Here is a 10,554-nt window from a genome sequence, read left to right on the forward strand (position 1 = left end):
CTAGGTTCTAATCTCTTCTTGAACTTTCTTCATTGCGTCTGGATTTTTAGCCAGCTCGGTCATTGCCCAATTCGCTGTTACAGCTGGTGTGTCTACTCCAGCAATAAATATGTTCTGAATGTTTTGATTCATAAAATTTCATTAGTTTATGCTCAAGTAGACAGATTAGGTAATAAAATGATGAAAAGAAAAACAAGTTACCATAAGAATTGCTTTGATATTATCATCTGCAAGACGAACCGAACTAGTTTGATCATTTTCTAGTTTAAGCAAAACATCTATGAGATCTTCATGCTCAGGTTTCGGTCTCACCGGGTTGAGATGTTCCTCTATCATTTGTTGAAATAGTTTATCCAAACCATGAAAGACTTTCTCGATTCTACCATGGACTCCAGTGATCCTATCAATAATCCAACCTAACTTGGGGAAGAAGTCTGTGGCATAGAAACCACCCAATACAGACAAAGCTTCGTCAAGGAATTTGGTAAGACTTCCATTAAACTGGTTCTTACTTTGACTTGTGGTGCTACCAAAAGCAACTCTACAAATTGCGTTATGTGTAAAACTTGTGAACATTTCAAAAACATCAATAGGATTAGTATTAGAAGAAGATGATACGGAATAGATCAAAACATCTATTTCCTCTGCTCTGACTAACTTAAATGATTGCACCCTTTTCGCGCTCAAAAGTTCATGCACGCTTATTTTGCGTACCTCTCTCCAGTATTCTCCATAAGGTACAAATGCAATGTCTAAGAAATTATACGAAAGACGTTTCGGTCCAGCAAGTGGAGGTCTGGTAGAAAAGTCATGATCAAGTGTTTTCAAGACTTGTTGAGCAGCTTCAGCAGAGGAGATTACAAGTGTTGGTACACGACCAAGTTGTAGAAGCATGACTGGACCATATACTTTTGATAGTTCGTGTAGTACTTGATGAAGCGGTTTTCCGAGTTGATGTAAGTTACCAATGATTGGAAGCTTAGCAGGGCCAGGTGGGATGTTGGGTTTGTTTTGGTCATCAGTTTTTCTGGTTTTGAATGTAAAGAGAAAATATAGAAGAACGAGAAGTAAAGGAAGGAGTAGAATAAGTAAGTTATAAGGAAGAATCTCCATGCTTAAATGATGTGAGACTGTAATTTCCTTTGTTGCGAATAGTGGTGTTGCAAACGCTCTCTTATATAATGTAGCACATATGGGAAGTCATGATATTCATGTTCCGTGGTGCTAATTCATATCGAATATAAAAAACGGCTGTAGTTGTCAGCTACAAAGAGACAGCTGAGCCAACAACCATTCGCACTCACAAAGTGACTATACATACCAATTATATGGCCTTTTGGTATTGTCACCAACTCATGTAACTGAAGTGAACCATCAGGTGTCCGAAGTAATACTACTAGGTTTTCTAATTATATATTAATAGAGGAAATATTATCTATATACCCCTACTATGAGACCCATTGGAAATATACCTTTATAAGATTTAAAAATACCCCTTAGCTTAATACATTACTAAAATACCCTCTTTTGTGCAGTGTATATAAAAAATCACTAACCACTATTCAAAAAAAAAAAAAAAAACTACATCTACTGCCCACCACCATTGTCCACCACCACTACTGTCCACCGACGACCACCACCACCACCGAACACCACCGACGACCACCACCGCCAACCACCACCACCGCCACCAAACACATCGCCGCCGCCAATAACCTCCACCCGCCGCCGCCGTTAACCGCCACCGTCGCCAACCACCATCACCGCCGCCAACCGCCGACGACCACCACTACCATGTGGAGTCAACTTGCTGAAGTTGTGTCCATATTGGAGTCAACTAGCTCAAGTTTTCTCCAAAAGTGGAGTCAACTAGCTCAAGTTGTCTCCAATAAATAATGTACATATCAGAGGCATCTAGCTCAAGTTATCTCCAATAAATAGTGTACAGAAACAAGTTGCAAAACAAAATGGAGCCAACTAACTCAAGTCGTCTCTGAATCTGAGGCAACTAGCTAAAATTGTCTTCAAAAGCGAAGGAAACTAGCACAAAGTTGTCTTCCAAAATGGAAGCAACTAGCCAAAGTTAATTTAAAAGCGAAGGCAACTAGTCAAAATTGTCTTCAAAAGCGAAGGAAACTAGTTCAATTAATTCACCACAACTCGTGTAAGCTCATGTTTTTCCTCCAACTCCATGTTTGGATTAAACCAAGTTATCCAGACAAATTTGATCGAAACAAATACCCATACTAGCTTTGTTAGGACATATCACAACTACCCATTAAGTTTCAGCCCTTTAGTCTACCCAGAACTCCTTCAAGAATCGATCGAAAGTTACACAGTTGAGAATAAAATTTTCCCGCCAAAACGAATTTTTGAAATGTTGAAGATGGTCACCCCTTATCCAGTGGTCGCCCCTTATCCGTTGCTGGAGTCCGAATAACACAAGTCCTTTGGGGTGCCTTAAGTAATTTTTCTGGGGTGTTTCCAGCATTTTTTTGGGTTCCTCCGGCGCATTTCTGGGGTGTTTTTAGTCTCTATCCTGGGGTGTAAAACACCACTTTTCAAGCCAATTTCGCCGCAAGAGCTTATTTTTCCAAAAAACATCTACAAAAACATAAAATAACACAATAAGTATTTAATCGAGTCTAACAATACAGAACATTGAGAACAAAATAGACACATAAATGCGTCTATCAGAACCTGAGTCATGGAGATTTGGGGTCAATAAAGCCCATCCGGGAGAGGCACCTTGGATTCTCAGTTTAAGCTTATGACTTAGGTTGGGCGACTAAGGTAATAAGGACTCTCCCAAGGAGTGCATAATACGGTCAAGGCGCCGAGGTACACGGTTGAGTCAAGAGTGACAGGGGCGTCTAGAGCGTACCTTGCCATTCTTGACAAGTCTTGGCTTATACTGCACTCGGCCCGAAGAAAACCCCACTTAGGGTGCAGTCTCGTAACCATAAGCCATATAGGTAAAAGGGACAAGAGGTTGCGAAAAAAACTGGTTGTTTTCAAGACCGGATGGGAGGAGCTAACCTTGTATGGTAGAAGTACGTCTCCTTGAAGGGGCAACCAGGGGGGAGATAAGGGCGACACCCTCCATTAGGGAGATGATAAGTGTCTTAAGACGCAAATGTCATGAGGCTTTTTACTCGCAAGGGTATTAAGACTTGTCATATTTGTGCGACAATCCTGAAGAGGCAATAATACTAGAGAAAAAGATAAGACGATATCAATGGGTCATTACATGAAAATGTGAAGACGTCCTGCGATTTCGTCGCAAGACGGCAATGTCATGGGGATTTATTTTCGCAAGAATATTTAGGCCTGTCATATTGTCGCAACAATCCTAAAGAGGCAATAATACAAAAGAAAAAGTTAATGCAAGATCAATGGGTTTTTGCATGAAAGTGCAACGACGTCCTGCGATTATGTCGCAATGACAAGAGGTGGCATAATAAGACCTTTAACTAGGAAGGCAAAATAAGACCACAGAAGAGGGTACGCAAATAAACTTGCGAAGATGATTATATGTAAGCAAATAAGATTGCGAATATGTATATGGAAATGAAACTGAGGCAGTGAAAATGCCGCAGACTTGATACTATGATCATACTGTTATGAGATACTAATAGTGCAGGAAAAAGGAAAGATGAAACACAAGTAAGAACTTGTGAGGAACAATAACTACACGAAGAGGAATGCATACACTAAAGAAAAAGCTAGAGAAATGGAGAATGGAGGCAATTTAAAGCTACATCAATTATAGCGTGCAAAATGAGCTAAGTAACACAAACATTAGCTATACATTGCAATAGATAAGCATTCTCATCATACAAGCATCATACTCGCATCATAAAAGCATTGCATAGGATAAACATCGCATACACATTTCATAACATAATCATCACATAAGCATTATATTCGCACAAGTACTTTACAAAATTGTACGAAATAATATTGTAGAATTTCGCAATAATATCGCAGAATTGAGCAGAATTATTCAGGATTACTCAGAATTTCACAGGATTATTCAGAATTTCGCAAGATTATTCAGAACTTCGCAAAATGATTTGAAATTTCGTAGAATGTGTCATAATTTCGCAGAATGTGATAATGTCGAATGATGTGATTATCTCGCTCAATTATTTCACACAATTATAAGCAACTTGAAGAGATTATACTATCGCATGAGCACAAAACATGAGTCAGAGGCAAGATAAGAATGAAGAAACAATTCGCACATTCAAGATTTTCTCAAGGATTCTACCTTCATAGATAAAGAACAGACGCAACTATGGTTTACCAAGAAAACATTTTATGTTCTTTATCTTCTCGTTAAGAATCACCAAAAATGGAGTAATAATTTCGCATGAATAGAGGCAATACTTATTATTCTCATTCAAGGACGGATACTTCTTATATTTCGAGGATTGAATACTTCTTATAATTCTCAAAGGATACTTCATACTTTATACTTCTTATATATTTCGAGGATTAAGTACTTCTTATACTTCTCAAAGGATACTTCATACTTCATACTTCTTATATATTTCGAGGATTGAGTACTTCTTATACTTCTTCAAGGATACTTCATACTTCGCATACTTCAAGAGATGATACTTCTTATTTACTCCACAATGCTCCGGAACTTCACAAAAGAATAGAGGCAAGTAAGTACTTTTCAAGTCCAGTATTCTTTCGCTCGTTCCTTCATCAACAAAGATCAAAGACTACTCCAACAACACGTATCTCTCTCCAACAAACTACAATAATGGATTTTTTGTTGAAGATCGCTCTTCAAGCAATATTCCAGAAAAATAGGCAATATGTAGGATCAGAATTTCGCGACAACGATACGCTCGCGAAATTCTTAACAACGCATTACAAAAATGTCGCAGAGCACTTTGAGAAACGACACAATAGGTGATATTAGCTTAAACATAAGAAAAATGTAATAACTTTGCGAAGATTGGAAGATCTGCGAAATTAACATTTGTAAGCTTGCGATATCATCGCAAGCCAGATCCGAAATTAGGGGAAACCTTAGCTGTATATGAGCTGTCATCCACTAGCTAGCATCCTATATAAAGAGAAAGGTAGGAGAGAGAAAAGTAACTTGTATTATTATTATCTTCTTATTATTCCCCAAAAACCAGAGAGAGAGCTCCAAATACTCATTAATGGAGTCTCAATTGTAATTCATATGTAATTCAACAATCATAGTGAATATCCCTAATCCCGTGGATGTAGATCATATTGATCAAACCACGTAAATCTTGTGTCTTATTTTCTATTTTCATTATCTTTATCTTTATTTTCATATCAAATAAGTTTAGATCTAGAAATCATAGTCATGATAATACAAGGGGTGTGTTGTAGGATTTCCTGCAACTACAGGATGGTAATAAAGATAACGCAGTTATATAAATATAAATCAGTTCAAATGCAGGTTTCCGGGACGCGAAAAAAATTCATGGAAAATATCATAAACCTTTTAGCATTCTTGACTAATATAAATTACAGGCCTTATGATCAGTCAGACAGATCATTTTCCTACCACTGAGCAAAGATTAAAACATACATATCGAACTAACAACAATAGTGATAAACAAAATCACAATCAAAGTATCAAACCAATGATAAATGATGCTTATTTCTACCACTGAGCACATATTGAAACAAATTCTCACAAAACCCATATAAGTATTTGATATGATTAAAACAAGCCAAAAAAAAATCGTGAAGAAACCTGATTCATGCATTTACACAATCAAATCAAATTCCAAAACCGAAGAACAGAAAAGAGAAATTTCTTCCTAAACGACAAAACATTTGGTTAAGACAATTCTTCAAACAACCTGTGGGAACCCACTTTGTATTAGCTGCAGTAGAACAATAGTGATAAACAGAACCAAAATCAAAGTTTCAAACCAATGATAAATGAAGCTTATTCCTACCACTGAGAACAGATTGAAACTGACGTATCAAACTAATAACAATAGTGATAAACAGAACCACAATCAAAGTTTCAAACCAATGATAGATGAAGCTTATTCCTACCACTAAGCACAGATCGAAACAAAAAGAATAAAAAACAACCAATATAAATGTGCTAGTGAATGAAGTAAAAGTCCGAAAAGAAGAGAAAAGGGAAAAGTTATAGGTACCCTCAGAAGATGATGTTGCTAGAGCTGGTTGTTCATTGTTGTTAACCATGTTTCACCTGGGCAATGAAAAAACCATGATTAAAGGAAAAACTAAGAAACCACAAAAACATGAAAACTTGATGATGCATATATTTTTTCTTTTAAAAAAACAACAAGATACAAAGGGAACACAAAGGACAAGAACAAACCTTAAGTTAGAGTTCTGAAAAATCTTTGAAATTGGGATAACCAAGGGATAGAATCAGCCTGAAATTAAGAGATCAAAGAATTATAAAATTAGTGTTTGCATGTATGATTTAACATATGAAATTGAAGAGTAATGTGAGATATAGAGAGAAGATACCTTTGATCAGTATGTTGTGATAACTTGATAACTTTGGGCTGTATTTATAGCAGAGAAAAAGGAAGATCAAGCGGTAAAAAATCCTGCCCAGCTTTTTTTCCTTTTGATTTACATGGCGCCAAAAAAATTGAAGATTAACCAAAATCGAAATGATTTCTTAGTTTAAATTTCTCTGATTTTGAGATAGAATTAGGGTTTTTCTGTTTATCCATATCTTCTTTCCAAAAAAAAGTGAAAATATTCTTCTCCCCTGAAATCGAAAATTCCATCCAAGATACTTCTTAACAAGGAAAATTTAGCTTTCTGGATCGTCTAATACATTCACTGACAACCATTTAATCTACTCATCTACCCCCGATTAAACCGTTCATCCTCAAAAAAATATTCTGAAAATCTTTGGAAAGAATTTAAGCTAAATAAAATCCTGATTTCTAGCCAAATCCCTTCTACAATCATAATACCTATCTCTATATTTTAGGTAATCCTTGACCAAAAAAAAGGAATATTTCTGTTTCTTAGGGAAGAAAGATGAGAGAAGAAATTTTCCGGAGCAATCGCTGGAAAAAAGGAGATTTCTCCCGGCATATACTACAGAGTGATGACATGGTGTAGCATAGTATAACATAACAAGTTACACTTTATTTATGAGCCGTTCAAATGAACATGTTACACTTTGAGATCGTCGAACCAAATTAGGCGCATCGAAATTTCCTAAAAATCTATTGTAGCAGAACTATATCCTAGTAAAAGAAATGTTACATGCTTCACGATGCAGCTATTTAAAACAAAGCATAACCACAAATCCAATTGTAACTTGCCAAGTGTTATACAAAAAGAGCAAGGGCTCACGATTGTTTTAAACAAATACTTTTGTTTTTGGTTATACAGTATGTGTTGTCGTAAAACCTTATGGCTTTTATTTATCCCTATAGATATTCAAACTTGTAGTTAATTGGTACTAAAATATGTGGGGGAGTGCATTTGCAGTAAAGAACCGACTTTCTAACTTCTGAAAAATTCTTCTTGACCTCGGCGTTACACCTGGGACCCGTCAGTTTGCCTTAACCGAAGTCAAATTCATCCATAAAGTAACCTGGAGGATCACTATCTCTTAATGAGATTGCATTTTAATACTGATAAAATGAGCTTCTGCAAGGATTTGAGGATACCCGGTGCGTGCATTTGGGTACGTGCTGACAAATTTCAAGTGCACACTAATAAATTCCGAGTAGGAAAACAAATTTTTAAGTCACAGGTAGACAAATTTAATATCGGGTTAACAAATTTTAGTTGCAATAGAAATAAGGGTTGTTATTTAAATTCTTGGTTCACAAGATAAATTTTTATCATAGTAGTACATTTATGCTTTGTAGTTAAATTTTAATTTGATGAAAAAATCCAGCCACAAAGTAAATTTTGATTAAAATAACAATGTACTTTGTGTATATATGCATAATGATCATTTACACGATGGGACACTGATGAAGTGCTCAACCTCTCAGTCAAAAAAAACTTGGAAAATTCGAGTGAAATTTGAGAAAATTGAGATTGTTGGATATTAAAGAAATAAAAAGACACTCATTAAATTTCAAGCCGATCTAACAAGCTTTTGTCATACAAGAAAATTCGGGATGTAAAAATTTTGTGTCACAAGATAAATCTTTTACACAGTAAAACATTCTTCTAATCCATTTTTTTACCATATAATGGTGTTTATATATACATATATAATTTATATACTAGGTGACCACTCTTACAGTTGGAAGCCAAGAACTCAACTTCCTAACAGGAAGAAATTTGGAAAGACTAAAAAGAGATTGGAAAATATTATAGTGATATTGTAAATTTATCGAAAGAAATGAGAAGATACCGAGGAAATTTCAAATAGAGTTAACAAGTTTTCGGCTCACTAGAAAAATTAGAGTTTGGATGAATTGGGATTTAGATTCTTGGCATACAAGATAAAATTGGTACAAAATACGTTTATTCTTGAATTTAATTTGAACTTGATGAAAATTTCGAGTCACTAAGAAATTTTTTATTGTAGATAATAATAGTATTTTGTGTACATGCTTCAATCAAATTCGTCACATCTTCTTCATTCTCTGGACGACTTAGGGTAAAATTGAATTCAAGTATTTCAAGGTAATCATATTGATGAAAAAGTTGAATCACAAAGTATCACAAATAAAAAAGAATATACTTTGTGTGCATATACATACAGAATAACCACTTTCACATGGGAGGCGCATGAAGTACTCAACTTCTAAATCAAAAGAACTTTAGACAAATTAAAGTGAAATCGGGGGAAATTTTATGCATATATAATCTTTTTGTTTTATTTGTATATTGTATGACCACTTTTATGATTGAAAGCCAATGAAGAACCCAACTTCTCAATAGGAAGAAATTTGGATAAATCAGAGAGAGCTTAGAAAAAGATCGATTATAATTAGATTGTAGAATTATTGAAAGAAATGTGAAGATAACGGGGATATTTCAAACCTAGTTAACAAATTTTTGTCACACTGGAAAAATTGGAGTTGGGATGTATATTCTTGAGTTACAAGATAAATTTTTGGCACACTACTACATTTATTCTTGTATTTATTTTTGATAAAGTTTTCGAGTCACATAAATTTTACTGATCATAGATAATAATGTTTTGTGTACATATGGAAGGTATTTTTGGAATTGAGGCCATTGCATCAAATTTTATTTTAATATATTATTGCATAAATGTTGAATTAAAGCGAGACCACTCTTGTCAGTGATTTGAGTTTAGCGATTGCCAACCATTTTTTATTTTATTTTTTTGAAAGGGGTTTAATAAAAGACAACCAAATTTAGCGATTTCTAAACATGGTTCGCGTACCATATCAAGTACTAATATCATAATGGCCTCAAAAATACAAAAGCGATACAATGCATCGATGACACCGACTTATATCAACTGTAAGTGATATGATACGTAGACAAACTATAATCATATGAGTGTAATTATGGTTTGTTGGTCTTTAGCGAATTCAATTTGTATATATTAAATGATCGCTTTCATGGTGGGAGGTCAATGAAAACAAAACTTATGTTTATAGTATTTCAATCCTTGATTAAAATGATCGCTTTCAACAACATTCTTCTTTGTCTCAAGTTCAGTTTCTGGTTTGGTTTTTCCTCACAGGTTGTTATTTTTCCTTTTTTTTTTCCTTCTTCTTTTGCAGTCTGGAAATTTATCGTTTGTCTGCTGGAGATCTTGCCAAGTTTTTACTGTTTCAATTTGAATTGACAAAACAGGAAATTGTTGTCCAGGAAAAAGAAGGCTGGTTGCACCCGTCACACCGTCGAGTAGTGTAAATGTGATAGTACTCTAGTAGTGTAATTGTGATTGTACTCTATCACCAGTTCTATATAGCATTCTTTTTCCCGAGCATTCTTTTCAATATTTTCCCCTTAAATGACGTAAGCGAATGACGACTTGTATAATTTTCTCTAATTTATAAGTTATTGTTAAATATTATGCTTTGCATGGTAAATTATATTGTTACCAAAAATTTATTTTTTAGCAACTATGTATTCTTTTATCACCATAAAGAATTCTTTGTGACAACATTTTAGTTATCACTGAAATCACGAATTGTGGTGAAGTTATAGTGTCGCTGAAAATGAATACAGCGACAAAATATAGTCGTCGCAAATGTTCTTACTTGTGACGATTAAAAGTTGTTACTATATAATTATTTGCAACCAAACACGCTGAGGGTCACTAAAAATAAATATAGTGTCAAACATTGAGTTTCGTCACTATAAAATTAGTTAGTGACAAATTAATTTGGTCACTATAAAATTTTCTTTTGTAACGAAATTTATAGATCATCACAATGGACTTAAATGGTGACAAATACATATAATCACAAAAAACTTATTAGTGAATAGACATTATTTCGTCTCTAACTGAAGTCACTAAAAACTTATGAGTGACGAAACCCTAGTCTTGTCGCGGAAAATATAACAACACTGACAAAAATTATTTTGTTCACA

At 34.7% G+C, this 10,554-nt stretch overlaps 1 protein-coding gene across 1 annotated transcript; it reads right to left on the minus strand.

Annotated features, from left to right (window-relative positions):
- LOC113274046 (2-methylbutanal oxime monooxygenase-like) lies at positions 1 to 1,113 on the minus strand. The gene is made up of 2 exons (XM_026523583.1): positions 202 to 1,113; positions 1 to 114 (listed from the first exon to the last, which is right to left on the minus strand). The coding sequence occupies exons 1-2, from the start codon at positions 1,111 to 1,113 to the stop codon at positions 1 to 3; spliced, it is 1,026 nt and encodes a 341-aa protein (XP_026379368.1).
- Between the last annotated feature and the right edge of the window lie 9,441 nt (positions 1,114 to 10,554).

This window comes from Papaver somniferum, chromosome 1, assembly GCF_003573695.1.
Source record: "Papaver somniferum cultivar HN1 chromosome 1, ASM357369v1, whole genome shotgun sequence".
Classification (NCBI taxonomy): domain Eukaryota; kingdom Viridiplantae; phylum Streptophyta; class Magnoliopsida; order Ranunculales; family Papaveraceae; genus Papaver; species Papaver somniferum.

Bases quoted from the DNA above. Each gene is read 5' to 3' on its own strand.
- LOC113274046 (XM_026523583.1), bottom strand. From the start codon at position 1,113: ATGGAGATTCTTCCTTATAACTTACTTATTCTACTCCTTCCTTTACTT. The intron at 115-201 runs GTAACTTGTTTT...CAAAACATTCAG, and splicing joins ATATCAAAGCAATTCTTATG to AACATATTTATTGCTGGAGT.